Below are 27,835 nucleotides of genomic sequence, written 5' to 3'. Positions count from 1 at the left end.
AAATTTCTGGTCTCCCTCAAGCAAGGGGGCTTCAAGCTTAGGCTTCCTGACTTCCTCATTCCTGACCTATTGAACAGACTACTCAGATCTCTAGAGGATCTACAAGGGTAGGAAGATAAACACACAAGCAAACACATACATACATTTATGAATTCATAAATAAAGAGAAAAAAATACAAATATCCAACCATATCAATCCTGATCCTTCCAGACTACAACTTTTTCCACATTAAATCACCCTTTCTAAAGCACAGCTATCATTTACAGCTGCTGTTCACAAATCTGTGCTCTTTCCTCTCTATCCCACAGAAAAGGTTCCAAACTGCTCAATCAGGCCCCAAAGTCTTCCCCAATGTGACTTTCACTTCCTGTCCCACCTCTTCCTCAGTCACTTTCCCTGCCTTGAACCAATATTTCAACTCCCCAGTCTCGTGAACATTCTCCAAACCTGTCCTCGTCATTGTCTACCCCTTGATTTTCATCTGTTTTTTTATCTAGCATGCCCGTCACCTCACATTACCCATCAAAGTCCTTCTCTCCCTTCAAGACCCACCTCATGTCTGCTCTCCACATTAAGCTTCCCCTGATCTCCCAAAGCTGGAATTAGCATCTTCTTTTCTCAGGCCTCTGTTTTAAACTTCTATTATATTTCCTTCTAACAATAAATAATATGAAAGGTTTGTATTCTCTATCTCTACCTTTCTCTGTCTCTCTCGATTAGGGATTTCTAAGAGAGAAGATCTCTTTTACATCTTTGCATGGTCCACAGTGCTTAGCACAGATACTGCACATAGCTAAGTCTTATTAAATGAACTGACCTAATGCACGGTCATAGAAGAGCCAAATCTCCTGGACTTAGAGCCCTCACTGGGGAACTTCACTCTATCCCATAATATATTTATTCCATGATTAACAAAAGGCACCTAGCAGAGCAGAGTCCACGATAAGCATTCACAAATACTAAATGAGTTGATCAAGGTCACAGGATACGAGACCAACAGACAAAACATAAATGCATTTCTGTTTCTGTTCACTAATACCCATGTGGAAACTGACATCAAAAACACAATACCTTTTATAATCACTCCAAAGAAAATAAAATACTTAAGTACACACTTGAACGTAACATATTTACAGAAACTTAAATAAATGAAGAGGTATACCATGTTCAGGTATTAAAAGATTCAATGTACAAAAGCTGTCATAAATATGAAAGTAAAATCTCACTGGCAAAAGTAAATATATACAAAATAATTCAAGACTGTAACAGTGGTGTATGAATCATTTTAACCCTAGTATAAAAGGTAAAAGATAATAGTATTTTGTTAATGCATAAATAATATGTAAAAAAGGTAAACTCTGGCATCAGTGACCTAACATGTTGTGGGAAGAAAGTAAAAGTGTGGAGTTTTTGTATACAATTTAAGTTACGCTGTTATGAGCTTAAAATAGGCTATTATAACTTTAAAAAGTTTTTTTAAAGAATTTTTTTAATGTTTATTTTTGACAGAAAGAGAGAGAGAGAGAGAGAGAGAGCGAGCGAGAGCGGGAGACACAGAATCTGATTCAGGCTCCAGGCTCTGAGCTGTCAGCACAGAGCCCGACATGGGGCTCGAACCCACGAACCATGAGATCATGACCTGAGCTGAAGTTGGACACTCAACTGACTGAGCCACCAAGGTGCCCCATTAAAAAAAAGTTTTATGCAAGCCTCATAGTAACCACAAAGAAAAAAACCTTGGGTAAATACAAAAAAATAAGTAAATAAAGGAATCAAAGTATATCGCTACATATAATCATCAGGAAGACAGAGAGAGAGGACGAAAAAGAACTACAAAACAGAAGACATTAACAAAATGGCAATAGTAAGTCCTTACTTATCAATAGTTACTTTAAATTTAAATGTTTTAAACTCACCAATTAAAATATAAAGAGTACCTGAATGTATTTTTTTCTAAAAAAGATCTAATTATATGCGGCCTAGGAGAGACTGCCTTCACATTTAAGAACACTAAATGTGGAGGATGGAAAATGATATTCCATATACATGGTAGCCAAAACAGAGCAGAGGGGTGCCTATATTTATGGCAATCAAAACTGTCACAAGAAAAAAAGAATGTCATTACATAATTTTAAATGGGTTAATTCAATAGGAAGATACAGAAATTATAAATATATATGCATCCAACATTAGAGCACTTAAATATATGAAGCAAACACTGACATAACTGAAGGAATAAATAGACAAGAACCCAATACTAGGAAGAACCTTCAATATCCCAGTTTCAATAGTTGATAGATCATCCAGAAAGAAAATCAATAAAGAAACAGACTTGAACAACACTACAGACCAAGTAAACCTAACAGACATAGATGGAACATTCCATCCAACAGCAGCACCCAGAACATTCTCCAGAACAAATCATAGGCTAGGTCACAAAACAAGGATTAACAAGTGTAAGAAGATTTAACTTATTCCAAGTATCTTTTCTGACCACAGTGGAATTAAATTAGCAATCAGTAACAAAAGGAAAAGTAAAAATAAAAAAATCACAAATACATGGAAATTAAATATACGCTCTTAATCAATGGGTCAAAACAAAAAGGCAAATTAGAAAATATCTTGAGACAAGCCAAAACAGAACATACCAAAACTTCTGGAGTGAAGCAAAAGCAGCAGTGAGAGAGAAGTTTATAGCCATAAGCACATGGATTAAAAAAAATCATCTTAAAAAAGTTAACATTACACCCCAAGGAACTAGGAAAAGAAAAAGAAACTAAGCCCAAAGTTGGCAGAAGGAAGAAAATAATAAAGTTAAGAGCAGAAATCAATAAAATAGAAACTAAAAAATAATTAAATAACTGACAAAACTAAGAGTTGGTTTTTTGAAGATATAAAAAACCAAAAGGTCTTCAGTTAGACTAAGAAACAAAGAAAAGGCTCAAATATATAAATTCTAAAATAGAAGAGGAACCATTACAGATGTCACAGAAATAAAAAAAAAGATTATAAGAGACCATTATGAACAACTGCATGCCAAGACACTGGAAAAACTAGAAGGAATGGATAAATGCCTAAAACATATGACATACCAAGACTGAACCCCCCTCCCCAATAGAAAATTTGAACAGACCAATAACAAACAGAGAGACTGAAATAATCAGAAAACTCCCAACAACAACAAAAAAAGCCCAGAACCAGATGGCTTCATAGGTGAGCCCTACCAAACATTTAAAGAATCAAAACTAATCCTTCTTGAACTTTTCCAAAAAACAGAAAAAGAAGAAATTCTTCCAAACTCATTTTCTGAAGCCAGCATCACTCTGATACCAAACCCAGGCAGAGATACCACAAGAAAAGAAAACTACAGGCCAATATCTCTGATGAACATATATGCAAAAATCACCAACAAGATATGAACAAAAACCTAATTTACAACACATTTAAAGGATCATATACCATAACCAAGTGGGATTTATCCCTGGCATGCAAGGAAGGTTCAATATGTGCAAATCAATCAATGTGGTACACCACATTAACAGAATAAAAGATAAAAATTGCATGATCATCCCAAGAAGTGCAGAAAAAGCATCTGATAAAATTCAATATCCTTTCACACCCACCAAAAAAGTTTCAACAACTTAGTCATAGAAGGAACTTAGTCATCACAATAGAGGCCATGTATGAAAAATCCATAGCTAATCTCTCACTCAATGGGAAAAAACCACACTCACCACTGCTATTCAACATGGCACCAGAAGACCTAGCCAGAACAATTAAGCAGGGAATAAGGAATAAAAGGCAACAAAATCCAAGGAAAAAGTAAAATTATCTGTTTGCAGACAACATGCTATTATAATATTTTATATATGTGTGTATGTGTGTGTGTGTGTGTATGAACCCTAAAGACTCAAGAAAAAAAACCATTAGAACTGATACACAAATTCAATAAAGTTGAGGGATACAAAGTCAACATACAAAAATGAGTTGTATTTCTCTCTTCTTTGTTGAGATAAAATGGACATATAACATCTTCCTGGTGTGCAAAATGGTGATTTGATATTGTACATACTGTGAAATGATCACCATAATAAGTCTAGTAAATATCCATCATCACTACACATAGTTATAAACTGTGTTTCTTGTGATGACAATTTTTAAGATGTATACTCTTAGTAACTTTCAAATATGCAGTACAGTATTATTAACTACAGTCATCATGTCCAGCATGATGTACATTATGTCCCCAGTTCCTATTAATTTTATAACTACCAGACTGTATCTTTTGAACACCTTCACCCATTCTGTGCACCCCCTTCCACCCCAACCTCTGGCAACCACCAATCTGTTTTCTACATCTGTGAATTTGCTTTCTTTGTTTGTTATTAAACTCCACATATAAGAAGGCTCCTATGGCATTTGTCTTTCTCTGTCTCTTACTTCACTTAGCATAATGCTCTCAAGGTCCATCCACACACTAACAATGAACTATCCACAAAGAAAATTAACAAAATCTCATTTATAATAACATCAAAATGAATACTTAGGAATAAACTTGACCAAAGAGGTAAAAGACCCATACGCTGAAAACTATAAAACATTGATGAAAGAAATGAAGGCAAATACCAATAAATGGAAAGACAGATGTGCTGAGATTAGACAAATTATTATTATTAAAATGTCATACTACTCAAAGTGTCTATAGATTCAATGTAATCTCTATCAAAGTCCCAATAAAATTTTACACAGAAATAGAAAAAAATAATCCTAAAATTATTCATGTGAAACCACAAAAGACCCAAAATAGCCAAAGCAATTTTGAGAAAAAAAAAAAAATAGCTGGGGGCATCACACTTCCTAATTTCAAAATATATTACAAAGCCAAAGTATTCAAAACAATATAGCATTGGCATAAAAATTGACCTCTAGAGACCAGAAATAGATCAACTCATATATGGTCAACTAATCTTCAACAAAAATGCCAAAATACAGAATGAACAAAGAAAAGGCTTTTTAAGAAACAGTATATGGGAAATTTGGTAACTACCCCTAAAAGAATGAAACTAGACCCTTATCTTACACCATACATGAAAATCAACTCAAAATGAATTGAAGACTTAAGCATATGACCTAACACCATAGAACTGCTAAAAAAAATTGCTAGAAGAAAAAAATAGGCGAAAAGTTTCTTGCCATTGGCTTTGGCAATGATTTATTGCATATGGCACCAAAAGCACAGGCAACAAAAGCAAAACTAAGCAAGTAGGATTACATCAAACTAAAAAGCTTCTGCACAGCAAAAGTAACCATCAACAAAATGAAAAGGCAACCTACGGAATGAGAGATAATACTTGCAAATCATATAACATTGTGATAAATGGTTAATATTCAAAACATATAAAGAATCCCTATAACTCAATACCAAAAAAAAGCCCAATTAAAATATGAACTAAAAACTGAATAGACATTTAGATATTTCTCCAAAGAAAACATACAAAATGGCCAACAGGTATATGAATAGGTGCTCAACATCACTAATTATCAGGGAAATGCGAATCAAAACCACAATGAGATATCACTTCCTACCTATTAGTATGTAGATTAACAAAGAAACAAGAGATAATACACGCTGGTGATTATGTGGTGGGACGGGAACCCCCCCACACACTGTTGGTGGGTATGTAAACTGGTACGGCCACTATGGAAAACAGTATGGCAGTTTTACTATCATATGCTCCAACAATACCACTTCTGAGTGTATATCCATTTGAATTTAAATATGAATCTGAAAGGGATATCTGTACTCTTATGTCCATTGCATCATTTTTCACAAGAGCCAAGACATGGAAGCAACATAAATGTCCACTGATGGATGAATCAATAAAGAAAATGTAGTATACGCATACAATGGAACATTAAGTCTTAAAAAAAGAAGGACATCCTGCCATTTGCAACAACATAAATGATACTGGAGGACATTACGCTAAGTGAAATAAGCCAGACACAGAAGTACAAATACATGATACTGCTTGAATAAGGAATCTAAAATAATCAAATTCATAGAAGCAGAGAATGTAATGGTGGTGGCCAGGGGCTGGAAGAAGAAATGGGGAGGTATTAATCAAATGGTACAAAGTTCTAAATTATACAAGATAATCATGTCTTAGACATCTGCCATATAGCATAAAGCTATAGTTAACAATACTGTATTGCAGACTTAAAAATGTGTTAATATGGTAGAACTTGTGTTAAGAGTTCTTATCCACAAAAAATAATAATGAATAAAGAAGGCAGCAGGAAACTTTACAGGTGATGGATATGTTTATGACAGAGGTTGTGGTGACAGCTTCACTTACCTCCAAATTCACCAAGTTTTATATATATATATATATATATATATATATATATATATATATATATACACACACACAAACATACATATATATTAAATATGTACAGCTTCTTGAATTTCAATAATATCTCTAAAGTGTATCTTTAAGTGGGCAAAGACATGAACAGACATTTCACCAAAGACAATATACAGATGCTAAGTAGGCACATGAAAAGATGTTCAACATCATCAGCTATCAAGGATGCAAATTCAAACCACAATGAGATATTACTGCCTCCCTCTTACCATGGCTAAAATTAAAAGTAGTGAAAAAGCCTTGCTGACAAGGCTATAAAAAACTGGATCATTCAGACATTGTTGGTAGGAATATAAAATGGAACAGCGACTCTGAAAAGGTTTGTCAGTTTCTTCTAAAACTAAACACACAACTACGACATGACTCAGAAATCACACTCCTAAGCAGTTGTCCCAGAGGAATGAAAACTTATCTCTGCACAAAGACCTGTACTCATATGTTCATAACAGCATTATCTGCAACAACAAAAAACTGGGAAATAGCCAAATGCCCTTCAATGGGTAAAAAGTTAAGCCACCTGCGGTACATGCATACGTGGAATACTCCTCAACAATAAGTACAAACTATTGATACACAGCAATCTGGGTGAGTCTCCAGGGAATTGCACTAAGTGAAGATGGTAACCCCCAAAGGTTACATACTGTATGATTCCATTTCTTTAACCATTTTGAAAGAAAACATTTTATAAACGGAGAATAGATCAGAGGTTGCCGAGGTTTAGTGATGAAGGGTCTGGGGAAAGAGAGGTAGATGTGATTATAAAAGGGGAACACAAGAGATTCTTGTAATGCAACTGTTCAGTATCTTCACTGCAGTGGTGGATAGACAAACCTACACACACACACACACACACACACACACACACACACGAATGAGAACAATAAATTTGTGTAAGATTGATGATTGTATCAATGTCAATGCACTGTTGTGATATTATAGTTTGATAAAATATTACCATTAGAGAGACTGGGTAGAGAGTACACAAGCTCAATCTGTATCATTTCTTAAAGCTGTATGTGTATCTTCATTTGTCTCACAAAAATTTCAATTGAAAGTGTGTATGATCACAAATGTCACACTCATCCCATAGAACACTCTGTACTCAACAACCATAAACGGAATGAGTGAGAATTTGCAGATGATTACGAGCATTTTACCTGCTGCATCTCTGGGTGAGGTGGTGGGAAGGAGGTATGCCAAAAATTGAGAATTTTTGGCAACATGTCTAATTAATCCCAATGCCATCATTTATGGAGACTATTGGGACTATGGTACGTTGTCTAAAGTTCAGGAGAATAGATATGGCAATGCAGCATCCAAAACTGAGAAGGTGCTCACTAACTAGACCCCGAACTGAAAATTATTTGGGGAGGCAGTATGACAAAGTCAGACAAGCATGTATTTTTGTTTTACAGGGGTGAGGCCAAACTTAATCTCCATTACTTGCTGATTATAAAAACCTCAGATTCATCTCTACCAAAATGGAATAAGATCCTTGCAAGGTTGTTGTAAGTGGTATCTTTACAAGTAAAGCTCCTAGACATTCCCTAACACATTCTAAATTAGTCTTTTAAATTAATAGTACAAGTGAAGGGATGCTCTTTAAAATGTAGTGTATTTTAAGTCTCCTTTATATTAGAATACCTCAGAAAACATTTGATACCCTTGAAGGTTATTGGTCTAGTATTCCCAAAACTCTTCCCTAGTTTTTTTTTCTAGTGGTCCCAGTCTCCCTATGCACAGGAATGAATAAGAAAGCCCCCAAATTTCTCACCCCCAAACATAAAGTCTTGCCTGCTTGACTCAAGGGGGCCTTCCAATTCTCTATTGGGAATTTAAATCACGGAGAAGGTTGTTGTCATATTATGGCAGCTCACTAGAGAGTAGAACCATGACATTCAGATGCTGTGGTCCCTGGAGATGCAGAGAATAGAGTCATGACATACCATGGTCCCGAGAGAGGCCTAGGATTTTGGTCCTTCCTGGAGTCTTCCTGTTACCTGTTCCTCCAAACTCTGAGTGATCCCAGTATCCTTCCAACAAATCCTACATCTCGCCTAAATTAGTGATTACTTCTATTGCTTGCAACCAAGTATTATGAATAGAAAGCCTTCCAAAATCACCTGGAAACTATTTCCCATTTGTTGGCCCTTCCAAACCCCCAGGGAACCTGGATTCCCAGCTGCCAACTCAGCCTCACAGGGTTCATCTCAAGCACAACTCCACAGACAGCAGCACCTTGTAACCATTCTCTTGTGGTACCACTCTCTAAAATCAATGTTAATTGCCAATTAAACAAGTTTGATGCTGACAGAATGTGAGCTAATTAGTAAGTGCCAGAGCTCATTCCAATTATTAACCTTTATGGTTGTCATTTATAAAGATGAGGGCATGAATGACTGTGCTTCTCATTGTAAACCAGACATAAGGATAATAGATACAAGGGAAAGGTGCTATGCTAAGGGGGAATTCCCCACAACAAGTTTTTATGCACTTTTCAGAAGTAAAGATGGCCATGACCTCTCTTAGGTCGACAGTTATATCAGAATCAAGAGGGGAGCTCTTTAAACACTATAAACAACTTGGGGAGCCGGGGTGGTTCAGTCGGTTAAGCATCTGACTCTTGGTTTCAGTTCAGGTCATGATCTCACGGTTTGTGGGTTCAAGCCCTGCATCTGGCTCTGTGTTGACAGTGCAAAGCCTGCTTGGGATTCTCTCTCTCTGCCCCTCCTCCACTCTCATTTTTTTCTTCCTCTCTCTCAAAATAAATAAACTTAAAACTATAAACAACTAGATCTTCACCCCCAGAAACTGGCTCAATAGGTTTGGAATGAGGCCCAGGAGACTGGCTTGTCTTATATTTCCCAGGTGATTTTCATGATCCACCAGAATTGAAAATCACTTAGACAAACATCCAAGAAACCCATTCCTAGTCCCCAGTGCAACCCCATGGCTATAGATCTCTTATGAAATATGAATGGTGGCTGAGCTAGAAAGGCCAGGAAAGAGTGATTACTAATGTAACAGCAAGAGTAGGGGGTTACTGAGAATGGAGAGACCTATATTTGGGTCCCAGATCTGAATCAGTGAGCACCAACCCATTCGGGACCTTAGTTCATCCATCCGTAAAATGGAATGTTCAATGCACAGGCTTCACATTCCTCCCAGAAACAGGAGACGTGCCAGGCATTCATGTGGGCAGTGACTACAAATAGTATACCAGTTTAAGAGATAAGTACCACTGAAAGGGGGAGCTTTTAAAGATAAACCCTATCTACGTATTGCATTTTAAGACTTAACTTTAGCTCTAATTTGGGTTCAAAGCATTTAGACAGCAAGGTGTGAAATGCCCCCTTTGTAAGTTCAACAATTCTTGAAAAGAAACCTCACAGACATGTGAAGGAGAAAACAGAACATGTCTTTTTACCAGTTTATTGCTTCCCAAATAATATCGAGGGCAGTGGTCTTTGTGGGGAAGCTGCCAGAGGCCTCCTAAAGACATTTACGGTGGACGTCCAATAAAGTAATTGACCACCAAATGATGAGAAAGTAACCATGAAAGCTTGACTACCTTATCTTTATAGGCGTTGTATATACATAAGCAGGAATAGGGTTGGTAAAAATCCACTCTCCTATAAACTTGGTAATAGATAGGCTCTATGTGAGTTGAAAATTTTCCTCTTTTTTTTTCCCCTTGGGTTTTAAACCAAATTCCAAGGATCCACCTATCATAGTGTTACACACGTGGACATCTGGCAGGGAAATAAATTATGGCTTACCTTAGAGAGTAGGGAAATGCATCCATTTATAAATGTTATTTTAGAAGGGACTGTCTGATCCTGTTTACTTATTAACTTCATTAGAAAGCTAATGAATCTCCTGCTGGGAAAATGAGAGGGAGCACAGGCTGGGGAAAGGGATGGGCAGAATTTCACACCCCTTCTCCAAATGGTGAGGTTATTTATGATTGCGATAAAATGGCACTGCATTTGGATGAAAGCGAAAACAACATAAAACAACAATCAACAGACATGATCCATACAAAAGTGTTACATTCTCTCAGCCACTGGACAAAAATCAAGATTTATACATGTCTGGGTCCTGCCTCATGGAAGACAAAAAGACTAGGCCATAAAAAGAACCCCTCTTTCCCATAATAAATAGGAAAACAACAAATCTGCAATCCAGACCCCATTCTCCAGTATTCTCATTTCTCTATTCTCTAACAAAGTAAGATATTTGAGGGCTCAATATTTAGGGCAAACCCCTTTCTCATTCTGTTTTTTGGAACAAAGACTTTCACAAGTTGAGTGATGCTCCCTTCGTTTAATGAATTTAAATTAAGTAGTTTGGAGAGGTGTTCTAGCTAATACCTGCCAACTGGCCACTATCCATCAGTGAGCGGCATGGCATGTCAGCAGGGTTGTGTATATGTTGTTAACAATACCTGATTTTTTAAGGAAGGTGGCTATGCTCGGGAGTGAGGGCGTTATCTGTTGCGCATCATAAATCCCACTGTGTGGGCTTCTTGTTTGATTTCCCAAGGTGGAATAATCTGTGGACTTGGGAGTTGAAAGAGACTTGAGAGATCATTTCACCTCATACCTTTGTTTATGAGGAAGCAGAAGGATGGTAAAGACTAATCCAATTTACTGGTAACTGAGATGGGCCAGAACCAGGCTTTCTCCTAGATCACAGGTTCCTGGTCCCACATGACGTTAAGAGGCCACTAGGGCACTTCGAAAATTATACATCCGGAGTAATCCTCAGCCTTACTAAATTGAAATCTCTTGGGTAGGACCAGGAATTTAGATTTTTAGCATATTCCACAAGAAATTGTGAGGATATGCCAAATTTGAAAAACATGCATGATCCCACTCTGACTTCCATGTTAAGTACTTGGATGGTAACAAACCTCTTCAATGTGCTTAGATTCCCTTATGGTTGCATTAAAAAGAAAATAACCAGTAACAGATGAGTTAACTCAACACTATGTTAGGGGAACTTAAATCAGATTGTGGTTTGTATCCTATACTCCAAATCATTATCAGCATCTGGTGTAGAAAAACCAAGAAATATATTCACCTTGCCCTTTTGCTAAGCACAGATTAGTATGCAAAGAGGAAGACTCCACAGTGTTCTCTCAAAAGAAGTGTATCATGTCCAGGCTTTATGTGCTTAGGATTCTAGATGTGCTCTGCACCCTGCCCTCCTAAAGTTACCAGCACAACTGTCATGTGGAACCAGGTGGAAGCTGCTGAGCTAGGCAGATGTGGACCTATCAACAGATGTTACTGTTTATATTAAGTAATGACTAGATTACAGGCATTTTGCATTACATGTACCATCTCAGTGACTTCTCACAAAGCTCTCACAAGACAGGTCTTACTGTCATCCCATTATATTGGTATGTAAATGAGGCTGAGAGAAATTAAAACATTGCTCAAGGTGGTATAACTAATAAGCAGTAGAGCTGGGATTCACATCCAGGCAGTCTGAATCCAGGACCGACTCCTTATCCACTACTCATATTCAATCCCACCAATTACCCGGTGTTTCCGAGAACCATGGGAACCAATGGTACGGGAGAGAGGCTTTCCTATTAAGAGTTTCACACCCTAAAAGAGAAATAAATGTTTTATATTAAACAGCAAAACAAAAAATAGTTGCCATATTGATCACTTCTCTAAGTCCTTCCTAGAATTATTTTGCATCCTTTATAGAATGAGATGGGTGGTAATAAAAATATAAGTATTTCTATAGCAGGGCAACTTCTTGCAGAATGCACTGTATTTTGTATATACATATTATTCGTGCATATGCCTGATGTTGGTTCCTAGTACATTAATCTTACCTCTCAACAAAACGAAACATTCCTCGAGGATAACAAGCATGACATAATTATCCTGCATCCCCCAGCAATGAGCACAGGGCTGCTTATATAATTGATGCTCAATTAATATCTGTTCAATTGAATGCTCTGTGACCCATTCAGGAGCTTTCACCAGATTTATTACTACTGAAAGCAAATAGAAGGAGGCCCCAGTTCTAGGGAGAGGATTTCACAGCCTGTATCATCAGCCCAGCCTTCGGGACTTCACATATGAAGAGCCTAGCGAATAGGACGGGAAGTTTTTAATTAACAGCCTAACAAAAAAAATGTCATTCCAATCTGCAGTTTTGTTTCCATTAATTCACTCAGATTCAGCAGCAATTCCACTAAGGAATTGGGGTGAGCAGCTGCAGAGGGAGGGAAACACATAAATAAATCATGAGTGTCATTAAAATTTGTAAACTAATAACTTCTGGGAAGTCTTAGCAATTATTATCAGGGTTTTCTTGGCAAACAAAAAATTAATAAATCCAAAGGTCTCCATTTTATATTAAAAAAAATACAGCATCCCCCAGAAAGGTCACTGACAGAACAATTAGGGGAGGAAATAAATGGTCCAGCCAACAGCTTGCAAACCGGATGAAAAGTCACTGGATTCCCCAGTGGCAGGAGGATGAGACAACTCAATACAAGGAAAGCGACAGGCCAAGGCAAGGCTGATGCTGCAACCGATTCGGGGCCACTGGTACTTCAGTTCAGCTCTCCAAGACCTTCTTTAGTGTAGCCCAAGTGCTATGTGTTATAGATCCAGAAACATGAAAGGCACATGGTCCCTGCTCTTGGGAAGCTCACAGGCTGGAAACAAATCACAACACAGTGTAAGTGGTGCCAGTGGTGAGCAGAACAGGGGCACCCCACTCGGGGAGGAGGGGCAGGGAAGCTTCCCAGGAGGATGAGCCCAGGAGGTGGTATGCTCCACAAACACCTTACCCAGGGACTCCTCTCTCTGCTCTCTGGGCCCTAGGAAAAACGGCTGAGCAACCTGGTTGCTTTTCTAAGGGCACAACGTGTCTCACGCTGTTGTCAGGAAGAGGAGCCGGCACCAAGAAGCAGATCAATTACCAGATTCCATAGGATTACCAACCCTCCCTGAGCGTTTTCCACGGGTGGTCACTGTATACCAGGCACTATGCTAGGCAGTTCACACATTGTATTTCAGTGAAACATCATAACCACACTATGAGGTGGGCACCCGTATAATGCTCATTGTACAGTAAGGAAATGGAGGCACAGAGAGGTGAAGAAACTTGTTCAAAGTCACTCCGTGGCTAAGTGGAGGAGTGTGGACTTGAACCCAGGCCACCAGTCTCCGAGCTTCTATTCTTAATTACATCGATGAGCAGGAAACAGATCAACTAATGCTCAGCCTTTAGATCTTAACTTATCTCTCCTTTTTTGTGTCAGGCTTCTATCAAATCTAACAGTACTGGGGGCCAGCATCACTCTTGACTGATGGGCAACCTCCAGATTTGACACATTATGGACTGAAAACACTCCGAAAGTGAAGCCCTGGGTCTTTAAAAAAAATATCAGTCCCCAACCTCCTTAAGTCTATAAGCATGAATTCTCTATGGAAAATGTCCATTGACTAAAGGATACAAACAGATGGTTGTGCTAATAACCAGTTATTAATATACAGCCATTCTTGCATTGGTAGAGAAAAAATTTGACCCTCCCCCTAGAATAACAGCACCGAGGAGTTTCAGAAAGAATGTCGTGAGGGCTTAAGATACCCCTACCCTATTGAATGCTTTTCAACAGTCTTTTGTCTATTTAGAAGTAGATGACCTCTGAATTATTAATCCGGTGAGGCGAATAATTATATCCCACTGTAACCTGGCAGGGAGTGTCATCTTGCCATGACAGCTACTGCTCCAGGCTCCTCTGCTGTATAGAAAATTGAAGAAGAATCCCCTACATTCAATTTCAACTTGGTTAAGCATGCTGGGCCAAATCACAAAACTGAAAGGGTGCGTGTTTAATTTAGTTTCTTTTTCTCTGCACACTGTGTTAGTAAGGAAGATCACAGTGCTCTAGGCTCTAACTGCAAAATACATCATCATTATCGGGACAGAAAAGAGGATGGGAGACACAGATCTCTAGGGGATGAGCAGGAAAGACAATGCAAGGTTTGAAGAAATGCTGTGAGGCCCCAGCACATTGGAAAATTCCCCCCGAAGGATAGAAACAGACCCTTTTCTCTCTCTAGCTCTATGCAGGGGTTGCTAAGCAGGGCTTTATCAGACCCACGAACCCTTGGAAACAGAGCACAAAAACGCATTCATATGTAACAATTATCCAGAGGGAAAGCCTACAATATCTGCCAGCATTCCAAATCCTTATAAGGTCACACCATATGAATCTGTTATCTGCAAACCATGCTTAATGTAACACTCTTTGGTTTGGCCCCTTCTGTGAACATGAAGAGACCCACCCAAACGTTCCCTCCCTGGTCCAAGACCAGCTGCTCTCTCTTCCTGCTGCTTGGCTCCCTTTTCTCCTGCAGCTCAGGCTTACCTGCCCTTTTCCCTTGTAGTAAGGATGTTTTTCCACTTCTCACTTGCCAAGTCACATCCCACCCATCAGTCCAACCCCCAGCTCATAGAATCCTGTCTACAGAGGAACATCCTCTTGTTGCTAGAAACCGATACTTCAATTCCCTCTAATCAGCACAAGGAACAACCATCTAAATCACTCTTCTCCCCTCCCTAATCCCCTGAAGATCTCTGCTAATTCATCCATATCACAGAATATATCCCCTTGGTGCCCTATAATTTGCATCACACGGACCCCGACATCATTGGATCCTTATAAACAAAGTCAATAATGGGATGAACACTATACAAACACAGAGGGTTATAATAATCAATCATTACAATTAAGTGAACACTTTCTACGTGTGAGCCACTCTTAAGGGTTTTTACATTTATTATTTCATTTAGTCCTTGCAAATCATCCACTAATTCATTGAGCAAACATTTATTAAGTATCTCCTATGTGCCAGATACTGTCCTAGGTGCAGAGAGTATAGCCCTGAATTAAAATGGAAAAAAGTCTCTCTCTACAAGCTTAGATGTTAGTGGTTATAGGCAGACAATAAATCATTCAATAAGTAGAATATTTAGCATGCCAGATGGGGGTAAGTACTAAGGAGGAAAATGCAAGTTGAGTGATGGAATGTGAAGTCCTGGAGAAAGGCCTCCCTGATTAGAGGAACTGAGAGGGTAAGGAACAGAGGTACTGCCCGCCCCCCTTGGAGAGGAGCAGAAAAAGGCGGCGGGGGTAAGGGCCGTGGAGGGGACAAGGTGATGTGTCTCAGGGAAGGCAAGAACAATGTGGTTGCAGCAAAGGGGTTTCTGTACTATCTCCAACTCACATCCAGGGAAAGAGAGATGCGCTGAATGGTGACCACCCAGAAAAATATGTTCAACATCCTTACCCCCAGAACCTGTCACGGAGCTTGTTTGACAAAAAAAGGATCTTTCCAGATGCATTTAAGGATCTCAAGATGAGATCGTGCTGGATTATCCTGGGGCCTAACTCCAATGGCAACCTTCCTTATAAGGGACAGGAGAGGAGTGGGCCAAGGAGATGATGTAGGCAGAGAAGGAGGACCATAGCCTTAGCTACAAGGAATGCCAGCAGCCGCCAAGGCTGGAAGGATTCTCTCTAGAGCCTTCAGAGGGAGTGCGGCCCTACAGACACCTTGATTTCAGACTTCCACATTCCAGAACTGAGAGAGAGTACATTTCTGCCCCTTTAGACCAGGCAGTTAGTGGTACGGTGTCACAGCAGCCCCAGAAAACTGATACAAAGAGGTTAAAAAGTTACAGAGCTCTTTGGGTGGGTGAGGTGGGATCTGAATCCTGGCCAGTGCACATCAGGGTGCCCTTAGGCTGCCTATGGTCTCTGGTACACACCAGTGAATATACTGGCTCTTATGACCACAGGCCACACACTTCATTACTTAAGGGCCTCTAGCAGTAAGCATGGCCTGGGCCTGGGCATGGGCCCCTGGCTGTGCCTGGCCCACCCCTAGACCTAGCCAAACCTTTCTTGAAATATGGGCTGCCAGGTAGAGCTTCTCCCATTGTAAGGGCAGGATCCTCTGGCTTGTTTTTATTATTTGCCCTCTGAAGACAGCGCGTGAGTCAGGCTTCAGGTATCACCATAGTATCACTGCGATTGGGCCTGAGAGGAAGTTTTCTGAGGCTCTACTTCCCCGGGAGTCCTGTGTGAGCGGAAATAGGCATGCTCTCATCTATTAGAGAAACAGTGCTTTCTTATATCTCTGCCAATTTTCACTGAGCAGCAAAGTTAGGTTGTGGACATCCTGGGCGAATGGAGGCAGGCCTGAGTCAATATGAGCAATTAACCCCTAAATATTTAATAGATGCTGTGACTGTTCCCCCTTGCTGGGAAACAAACTCTGGCCAGTCCTCTGCAAACAAACAGGTCGGATGAAGAAGAAGCAAGGCACACAGATATTCATGCCCCAGACCACTTCTGCTCCAAGACCCCGGGAAACCCCCAGGACAGAGGTCTGGGATGATGACGCAGCCCAGCGAAGAGCCTTTTGTGACAGTGCCCCCTCCCCAGTGTTTACAAATGACAAAGCAAACGGGACAGACAACACAGCCTTCCCAGAGCCTGAAGTGCTGACTCAGAGCGACTGATGGAATTTGCTGTTGCCCTGTCACTGCCCGCAGTGTGCACATGTGCTGTGTAGAGCCGGGCGCCAAAGCGCCCGGTGCAGATAAAGTCCTCAGGCCTCTGCTTCAGTCAAGCTCTCCCTGATCTAACCACCCGCATCCTTCTCTCTGTCCCGTGACCCGCGTCCCCTCAGAGCGGGCTTATCCAGCAGGCACAATGGGCACAGTGCCCAGGGCTTACCATACTTTTAAGGATCCACAAACATGTTTCATTTCTTTTAAAGTCCAAACAAAAAATGAACTTTGAGGCTGAAAAAAGTTTCCATATACTATATTAACACACTTATCTTTATGCCATTGCAGCCATAAAATACATATTTCGATATATATTAAAATATATGTATTACCAATATATATTTTAATGTATATTAAATTTATTAAATATATAGTAAATGTTTATTAAATATACAGACATTAATATACAGTAAGCATTTATAAATATGTATAGTGAATATACTAAAATATATGTATCAAGAAGCCTATGAAGGTCCCCATCTGGACCTGATCCCCACGTGTATCTATTCCCACAAGGACAGGTAAGAACCACAGCATCTCACAGATGCACAGAGCCGGAAATGGTCCTTGGGCCAAGACTCACGCCCAAGGCAAGACTCTCCCCTCAGCAGACTCCCTGACCCACGGCTCTTCTCATTCCAGGCATGCTCCCCTGATCTCTCTAACCAGACGTGTGTCCCTCAAGCAGAACGAGACAGCGCAGGAACGCAGAAGCAACAATGGTGCCAAGCAGGCAGGGCTGTGACAGGCCCCCAGAGAGATAAGCAGAGTGCTACAGGAGTTCACAGGTGGGGCTGTCCATTCCACCTGGGGGGCTAAGGGGCTCCTCCACGAGGAGGATTGCTTCCTGCCTCTTCCAAAATGTGCCCCCCAGCCGCGTGGCTGGCATTCTTCAAGTGAGCCAAGCCACAGAAGCTTGTTAAGAACCTCTAATCCACTTACCTCCAGAGTGAGCTCTCAGTCACGCTCCCCAGGTTGAAGTCGTACAGCTTCGTCAGGATAAGTATAACCTGTGATGGGGATGGGGAGGAGGGCAGAGAAGAGGAACAAAAGGGGAGGAAAAAAAGCAAGCTTACTTTAGTTTGTGTAACAACATACAGTGCATCTCAAATCACCCAGAGGAGGGTTTAGTATTTATCCGTTGAGTGGAGGGGTATTATAGGATCAAGCAAGGGAAAACAATTATTAATTTAATGCATTCCTGTAACTGGTAGCATTTATTTTAATCCTGACGATGCTTTGCATTTGAAGTAAAACATGCCAACAGGAATTAACTGGGTATCGACAGTGGTTTCTCTACATCTGTCCTCCTTCAAGGTGAGGTGCTGCCCGGCTGGTTCTGATCACTCGTACAGCCACCCAGAGATCAGACGATGGGCTTGCTTTTGATCTGGAGATGACTCTGACTTACAGACTTGGACCCAATGGTAAGAAGCAACCGAGCCTAATTCTCTCCATCTACAGATGGGTTCAAAGAGATTCTGTGTTTCCATTACTAGCGCCTCAGCAGCCACATCTACTTGAATGGCAGGCAGGCCCAGTCCCCAACATCCCCTGATGCCATCTGCCATCTACCATTTGGCATCTGTCCTCATCATGGAGTAAGAAGCAGGTCATTGGACTCCACTGGACTCTGGGACCACTTTCCTGACATCAGCTGAAATTCAGAAACCCAAAAGGAAGCTGTACATGAAAGAGAGCTGGAGCTTTCTCTAATAGAGTTAGCAGTTTCCTGAAATGGTCTTGGGCCGGTCTGGTCCTCGGCCCTTTAAACTTCTCCAGCTGGGGACCTGGATATCAGACGTTTCCCTGCCTGCCCACTGTGTGCCTGGACAGTGGCTTAGGCACAACTCCGAATCACAAGGATGCCAAGTGCATGCACCTGAATCGATTTTAATCAAAACACAGGTGCCTAATATACAGTGCCTGCCTGCACACGTGATAATCCAGTTACACATAATTGTGTTTATCTAAATTTAATGCACAACTCATTTCACTTTTTTCAGTTCCTTCCCATTCCACGATTTAACTTCCTCCAGTTCATTTGCACAGCAGCCATTAAACTCTTTCCAAGATAATGAATTTCTGCTACCAAGATGGGACTTTCCCATTCTAGGTATCTATTTAAGATTAAAGAAAAATAATCAGCCATTATATTGAACATTTTTATGGCATCTCACTGACAACAGAACACTCACTTTGAGATTTACTAACATCCAAAACCCCATGAGGTCTGTCCGCACCATTTCCATTACTTTTATGTAAACTAAGAAAAAATTAGAGGCAAGGATGTGACCCATTATAGGTCAGAGAGAGTCCATGGCAAAGTTGGTTTGGGATGTTCAACTTCTCTGCAGGGCCACAATGGAAGGGCTCTTCCCAAGCGTGCATTCTTTGATGGAGAGTGGTGAATGGGCAAGAAACAGCCAAGCCAAGAAAAATATCAATGACATGGCTATTTGCACAACAGTAAAATCTACCAAGCTACCTGTCCTATTGACATAGCACAACAGTAAGGAGTGTATATCCATTGCAGAGAACTGCTCCCCACAGCCACTCAGTGGTTCTTGCCTCTCCCATTCATGGAGTTTTCCTCATTTGTTAAATTCAGGGGCTGATGAAAACAAGGGATTTATTCCCACCTTCCCCAACCAAATGCCTAGGAATGCACCAATAATCCTGTTTGCTGGATAACCTGCACAACAGACTTCACCTCCCCTTTCTTTTATCCTCTCTCATCTACAAAGTCGTTCCCACAGTCACTATGTAAAAAACAGGGGTTGGCTATGCGCTGGCCATCCCAAATTCTGGAGAAACAAACTCAAAACTATGCTTTTCTAGAAATAGGTCAGAACACCCATCCAGAGCTCTGCAGGAGCAAATTAGGTCATTTCATTTTCTCCCAATATCAAGCCTTCAGGGACATCAAAAAACCTCCAAAAAGTGCAAAGTCCACACAGAGAGAAGAAAGAAGTGTAGGGGGTAAGAGTTCCACTTAACCAATAGAGAGCTTCTAACAAACAACTGGGTCTGGAAAGCCCTGGAAAGAGCCCAGAGCTGTTCTCATTCTATCAGTGTCCTGGTTCCCTCTGCCTCAGGATGAACGTGACTCCTTAGCCTGGTATGTAACACACTACACACACACATATGCACTACCCACACACACTTACTACACACACTCCTCCAACCACTTTTCCCCCATTCTCAAGACGCTGTCTTCTGCTTTAGCAATCCAAGTTTCTCAAGGCTCTGCAAATAAGCCAAACCTGTTCTCACACCTCTGCTTTCTTTCTTCCATGCTATGTTGTATCAACTTTGCCTCAGCCTTTTATTACCACCTGCACCTGCCTGCCTGTTGTTCAAGAAATAACTTGAAGCCCACCTTCTCTAGGCAGCCTCCTAGGACCATACCAGCCATCAGAGTTATCCCTCTTCTCAAGTCCTATCGCACTTAAAATGGAATTACATAACTTGGCACTTAGTCAAACACTATCCTGTTACCTTCTGGATGTCACAGGATTTGCGTTCCCAGCTAGATTGAGGCAGGGTTCGTATTTTGTACTTCTGTCTCCCTAACAGGCAAGCTCAACATGTCAAAGGTTCCTAAAAATAATCATTTTGAGTCAATAGAAGATAATGGTGTTTTGGTGATGAATCATAGTCTTCAGATGGGAATGGTATTAATCTAGTCTCTTTCCCTCACTGTACAGATGGGGAAACTGATGCACAGAGAAAGGAAGGGACTGGTTAAAGTCTCAATAATGTGTGACCTTGACCAAGTGCCCAGGGCACTGTTCTTCCATGCCATGAGTACAGCTGGAGCTAACAGTCACCAGAAAGCCTTTTAAATGCAGATTCTAAGGTCCCACTCCCAGCAGGTTTGACTTGGTGGGTCCTGAGTGGGGCCCGGAAATCTTCCTGTGGTAACTGGAGAACTACACTTGGGAAAGACTCCATCCCACTATGATTCCTCTCCCAACACTGTTGCTGCAGTGACACCGCCCTTGCACCGTGCTGAGATCCTAACCTAGAAAAGCATCCCGTCCTTTAAATGTAGCTGAACTTCAGAAAGCATGCAGAAAGAGACGTATGAGGAAAATGCCTCCGCAAAATCACCCCTGCATTTCCCAGAGGAAAGGGGTGAATTAGGGGCTGGAAGCTTCCACTCCCCTGGTGCCAGCACAGAAGGGCAGTAATAGAGCGATGAAGAGATGATAATGTAACCTTTAGCCTTGAGATACTCTGTGCCAAGCAAACAAAACCAAGAGGGAAACAAGGCCTGCCCATCCCTGGCTTCTCTCACCACTCAGAGCCTTCCAAAGGCCACCAGAGAGGAGGGAATTAGGGAAGAAAACTGAAAGCAGATGCAATAAAGCCACTAAGCCCCAGACCACGAGGCAAGGACTCAGATCAGAAAGAGAAAATGCGAGTGTGCCTCAGGAATCACCAGCGGATGGGATATGGGGTGCGGGAAGGCTAAAGGGCTAATCCTGGATCCACAGCAAAGCCTGACTTGACTCGTCTTCAGAAGACACCCCCAGATGAGGGCTGGCAGTCAAATTCAGCAAAGGAAAAGCAGAGAGTAAACGTTAACTGAACCCTTACCAGGCAATAAACACTACATGGAGTGCTTCTCAATCCTCACAAAAAATTATTGAGACTAAGCAAGTGTAATATAATATCCCCATTTTACAGATGAGAAAACTGAATCCCAAGCGCTAAGCTAATTGTACCCCCACCCCAGGCACACAACTAGCAGGAGACAGAACCAATGCTTCCACCCCTGGCTATATGACACACTGTGCTCACTCTGCTCTAATGTGATGCTACTCCAGGCAGCAAGTGTTTATGTGAGCCAGTTGTGTGCAAGACAAGAAGCAGGCACACAGAGAGGAGAAAAGCACACCCTGGCCCTCAAGGAGTTGCACATTCTCTCCTGAAGTTCACAGATACTTACTGGGCTCCTCTTAGGTGAATTGGGAAGGCACCAGCTAAACTCTGGGACTCAGGGAGAGATCCAGAGTTCAAGGCCCAAGGATGAAGGGAACTTTTGTTTTCTTTGTTCTTGGAGAAGGAAATAGGAAACAGAGTTATGGAAGGAGAAAAGACCCAGACAAACTGCTGAGAGACCCAGGTTTACTGAGAGACAAACTGCTGAGAGACCCCCAGGCAGCAGGATTGCTGCCTAAAATGTGAAAATACATTGGAATAATTCATGAGTAAATAGCATTTCTCTCTTAATATAAGCTATATATGTACACACACACACACACACACACGAACACACACACACCCTTAAATTGGTATCTGACATCTCTGGAATTATACTGTGGTCATTTATCTCTTATAGCTTCTATCACATTGGGTCAGTATGACTTTTCCATATGTCTGACTAGTCTGTTAGATTGTGGCCTCTTTGAGGTTAGAAATCAGGTCTCATTCAATTCTGCATCCTCAATGCACAGCACATCACCTGACACTTGGCAGGCACTACAAGTGAATTATGGATGCAGAACAATAAAAGAAGAGATGAGATGATAAATGTATTTGAGAGGTACAGATAATGTGCTATAAGAGTTGAAAAGAAGAAGCAATTAAGTCCATAGAGTGTGATCAGAAAGGTCTCCATGAAGGAAAGATTACATGAACTGGGACTTAAAGTATGCTAAGAATATGCATAAACTAAAATGGAGCTCATTCACTTTTTTTCTTTTTTTTTAATTGAACTGAGATCGATAGAAAAAAAGGAGGGTAGGGGAGGAAGCCATTCCAGTAACAAGAAAAGGTATGGAGGTAGAGTGGCACGGGCCATTAGGGGCAAGAGCAGTCATGTGTTGAATGCAATGTCATGTGTACATGAGCCACTCAGAGACATAGGCCATGTCAAGTTGGGAAAGAAGGCACAAAGGACAATGGGATCATGCAGGAAAGACAGAGGAAGCCCAACCTATGGCCAACTATGGGTAGATAAAAAGTTTTATGAGTGAAGAGGGCGATAACAAGGAGGGACCATATTTACCAAGAGACTTATTATGTGTCTATATGTAATGTATACATAAATATCTAATAAGTAATATATCAGAGGATTAATTATAACAGGAGACATATATAATGCATACATTATATAATAAATAATTCATATATTAAGAGACTATATTAAAATAAGGGACTTATATAGTAAGTGACAATAAAGGGCAGGACTAGCCTCTTACGAAATCAGTTGCTGCTGTCTTTGTTGACCATCCACCACCAATTTTATTGGCCCCAGGCATCTAGTATCTTCTAATGCCCCCAGATGTCCAAGCCATCCCTGTGCCTACTCTTTACACACACTCGGAGCCAGTAACTAGTGTCTTTATTTCACATGTCCCCTCTTCTCTTTCATTCGTCTGTTCTTGACTTATGTTACGCACAGCATAAGCTTCTTGGTGAAGTGATCAAAAGAGAAATGGTGGCTGTCCTCATGAAAGGGATAGTCCTCCTCAACCTGCTGCCTCCAGGATTATGCATTTGAACTAAGGAGTCCAAGTCTCTGGCAGAGTTAGAGAAAGTGATATGTGAGGACAAGGGAGCTTTCTATCCTCTTCCTACCCACTTCCTATGTGAGAGGAGGTACCCACAATGCAGAACTGGAAAGAAGTCTCCATCGGTATCCTACCTGAGAACCCTTCTAAATGTGCCTGTCTCTAGAGTCACTTACCCATTGGATCCAGCCGTCTGCCTCCTGGACAGGGCTTGCATGGCAGCATGGAAATAACGGAACACTTGCAACCAGAGGGCTGCCTCAAAACCCAGTCTCACCATATGCTACTGTGTGAGCCTGAGCAACTTATTTATGTTTTCAGAATCTGCTCCAATTTCCTTAAATGGGGATAATGATACACTTGCCCCTGCCAACCTCACAGCGTTGTTGATTCAAATCAAATAAGGAAAGCTGACCTGCTTTATAAACTGTACTAGGGAAATGGGCGTTATTAGTATGATAATTATTCTTCAGGAGATAAGGGTTCCAAATGATTTTCATTTGGTCGGGGGCTGGGGGAGGGGAATTCAGATTCTAGAGTTTATGCTAAGCTCCTCCTAACAAACTCATCCATTCTCAACCCCAACTTCAGTACAGGAGGCTGCAGATCAGAGTCAGTGCATTCACCTGGCTCCCCCCACTCAGCTTCAGAAAGAAGGCAGGAACCCCGGGGGGGATTCCTGTCCTCTGAAAGGATAATGCATAATCTGCAAATTCATAAATCACTGCGACGCTCTCGCCCGTGAGCACATTCAGTGAAGGGAGGGCCTTTCATGCCTGTAAAATTTTACTCTGAAGGAAAATTAATTTAGTTCATTAAACCTTCCTGAAATCTTGGTGCCTTTAAATCCACAGGGTCCTCTGCACATCCCACTCACAGGCTACCACTTCATTCCTGCCCCTACTTGATAGTTCTTTGTTTCTAGCCAGTTGGAATAAGGACCGCAGCTTTCTTTACCAGAAATGGTTGATAACTGTCACACGACAAAGATGCTACCCCTCTGGGACAGCCTATAAGGCTGCATTTTCCAGTTCCAGCAGAGTCTGAATCCCAGGGTCCTTCTCACACCTCAGGGAGATCCCCTCACCAAGGAACAGAAACTGAACATTTACAACCCAAAGCCCAACAGATCCCCAATACAAGGATGTCTGGGCACCAACTGGGCATCTTGAACTGTGGTAGGTGTGTGCCAAATTCAGAGTGACATGAACAGTGCTCCCTGCCTGCTATGATTTTACAATCTAGTTAAGAGGACAAGGAAATAGTACAAACTATAGCAACTTGTCATGTACAATGCACAGATTTTCACAAAGCTTTTATCCCCTTTCCTGCTTTTTATAAGGGCATCTCATCAACTCTGTGGCTCACGGCTGAACCTTAGCATGATCCTTGATTCCTTCCTTGTCCCACACAAATCAAGGCAAACACAGAGTCTTTGAAATACACTGTAGTCCACTGTATCACACAATTACAGGTTCTCATAATTTTTTTCATTCATTAACTACAAATATGTAAGGAACGCTTCCTGTTTGCCAAGTAATCTGGATTCAGCACTGAAAATAATACAGCAGTTTCTTTGCCCTCATGAAGCTGACATTCTGGCAGGGAAGATAAATAAGCAAGTAAGTAAGTAAGTAAGTAAGTAAATGACATAGTTAGATGATGGTGAGTGCTATGGGGGCGGGGGTGGAATTAAGGAAAAGGAGACAATGAAGGAGCCCAGGTACATCTTCTATGAAAAATGGACACTCCTGCAAAACCCTGAATGAGGTGAGATGAAGTCATGGGGTTATCTGGGTAAGCAACATTATAGGCAGAGGAGCAGTGAATACAAAGATCCTGAGGCAGGAGTGTCCCTGGCATATTCAAGGGAGAGCAAGGAGACCAATGAAGCTGGTGTGAAAAGTAGGGGGAGATGAAGTCAGGGAGATATTCGGAGACTCAGATCTTTCTGGAACTTGTGAACTGTTGTAAGGACTCCAGTGAGATGCGGAGTGAGTGAGTGAGTGAGATGGGGAGCTGCTGAGGATTTTAATAGAGAAGTTTACTTTTAACAGGATTACTCTGGCTGCTGTGTTGAGAAAGGCAGTAAGGACACAAAAGTGAATTAGGATCCTGTTGTAATCATCCAGGTGAAACATGGTATGTGTTACAGCAGAGCAACAGCAGTGCACAGGAAAAGGGACATAATGTTTATGTATTTTGAAGGTAGTGTCAGGCAAACTGGATATGGAGTGTGAATGAAAGAGAACAGTTGAGGATGACCCTCAGAGTTCAGGACTAAGCAACTGGAGGCAGAGTTGCTGGTTTATGAGATGAAGACTATAGATGAAGGAGGTATGGAGGAAAAATTAGAAATTAGCTTTGAACATGAAGTTTGAGATACCTAAGAGAATTCAAATGAACAAGTCCAATAGTGAGCTGGATAAATGAGTCTGGAGTTGAGGGAAGAGAATCTAGGACAGAAATATCCATTTGGGAATTGTCTCTAATTAGATGGTATTTAAAGACACAAGACTAGATTAGATCACCAAGAGACAGAGTGTGAAGATGGAGTAAAGATATGAGGATTGAGAGCTGAGGTGTTCCAGCATCTAGAGGTCAGGGGAGTGAGAAAGTCCTCTCAAAATTGCCACAGTGGATATGTATGTCCTGTGTGAATGCTCACCAAATGGTATTTACTACAAGGAAGAACCTCAGTAATCAAATGAACAAGATGGCCTTCGGTTGAGGCCAGTAAGCCCAATTCCCCAGAGCCCCCCCAGTTTGCTCTGGGGGGTCCTCTGTGGTCACTGCTATGACAGAGATGGAGACTTTGCCTAGGCTTCACATGGACTTCCTTTCACCAAGGCTGTTGTGCATATTATCACTGCTACATTCCCGACCTGCCAACATCAGAAACCAATGTTGAGCCTCACTATGGCACCTGGTGACAGTTTGATCACATTGCACCACCGCGCCCCACCCCCGCCCCCATCACATACAGGGAGCAATTTCTTCTCATTGTGATTGCTCTCCCTACCTGCAGTGCTTATGCTAGAGTCAAAATCTTTCCATTTCAGAACCCCTTATTCACTGTCATGGTATCCCACACAACATTACTTCCAACAAAGAAACTCATTTCACAGCAAATGAAGTGCAGTAATGGGCATATCCATGGAATTCACTGGGCTTACCACAAACTTAATCACCCAGAAGCAGCTGGCCTGATACAATGGTTGAATGGATTTTCAAAGATTCAATGACAACACTAGCTGGGAGTCAACACTGTGAGGTTGTGGCACTGTCTTCCATAAAGTGCATTTGACCAACATATGGTCAAAATACAATGGTCTGAGAATCAAGGGGCAAAAGAGGTAGTGGTCCTCTCATTATTGTCCCCAATAAGCCATTTCACAGTATCTGCTTCATGTCCCCATACATTTTGGCTCTGTTGAGAGAGAACTCTTGGTTCCTAAAGAGGGAATTGTCAAAAAAAAAAAAAAAAAAAAAAAAAAGACAAAACTCTTGTTCTGTTGAACTGGAAGCAGAAACTAATACCCAGCTATTTTCAGCTTCTCACACTATCACTGAACGTACAGGAAAAGAAGGAGTTATTTATGAATTGGGGATGGAAATGGATGCTCACAGTAGCCAGAGAGAGGGGTTGTGCTGTCTGTTTACTCCAAGTTCTCTTTCCTGTCTATGTATTGCAGGTAATCAGGACCCTGAGAATTGTATTTCTAAGACTCTCACATTATCTGCCTTCCAGTCTGACCCAATGCAGGAGGCAGTATGCCAGTAGGGACCAGTAGGGACCAGTAGGAAAGAAAAAAGCTACTCTTCCCACTTGTGTTTTGAAGTCACAAAACAACAGCAGCAACAGAGCTGGCGGGAACAACAGCAGTGACGGTGGACCTCAGTGACAGGAAGCACAGACTTCTGGGTCCCCTGCATGAGAAGCCCGGCACACACAGTAGGAATCTAGGTAGGAGAGATCCTCAGCTTCTTGCACTGTTTCTTCTCCTCCTATGCAGAGGCCTGAAAAGGTTTCTATAGTTACCAATCTTTGGGCAACTTTGCCTTTTCTGTTCCTCACTCCTCCAGCCTTGTAAACAATTCCTGCATTCAATTCCGGTCTTCTCTTAGAAATATTAGAGTCAGAGACCCTCACTGACATAGAAGAGTCTGTGAGATCATAGGAAACCCAGGAAAGCATGTGTGCTGGAAGCCAAGTAAAGAAAGTGCTTCAAAGAGGAGGAGGGATCAGCTGTGTGAAATGC

General features: G+C 41.4%; 1 protein-coding gene across 1 annotated transcript in view; it reads right to left on the bottom strand.

Annotated features, from left to right (window-relative positions):
• SORCS3 (sortilin related VPS10 domain containing receptor 3) overlaps positions 1 to 27,835 on the bottom strand; it is a 597,388-nt gene that overhangs the window by 401,118 nt on the left and 168,435 nt on the right. Inside the window, exon 2 of the mRNA XM_047826472.1 lies at positions 17,992 to 18,059. Coding sequence (XP_047682428.1) covers positions 17,992 to 18,059 — 68 coding nt within the window. The remainder of the gene's footprint in view (positions 1 to 17,991; positions 18,060 to 27,835) is intronic.

The sequence above is a fragment of the Prionailurus viverrinus genome, chromosome D2 (genome assembly GCF_022837055.1).
Source record: "Prionailurus viverrinus isolate Anna chromosome D2, UM_Priviv_1.0, whole genome shotgun sequence".
In the NCBI taxonomy this organism is placed as follows: Eukaryota; Metazoa; Chordata; class Mammalia; order Carnivora; family Felidae; genus Prionailurus; species Prionailurus viverrinus.
Note: the sequence above shows the minus strand (reverse complement) of the source record. Positions and strands in the feature narration are given on the sequence as shown.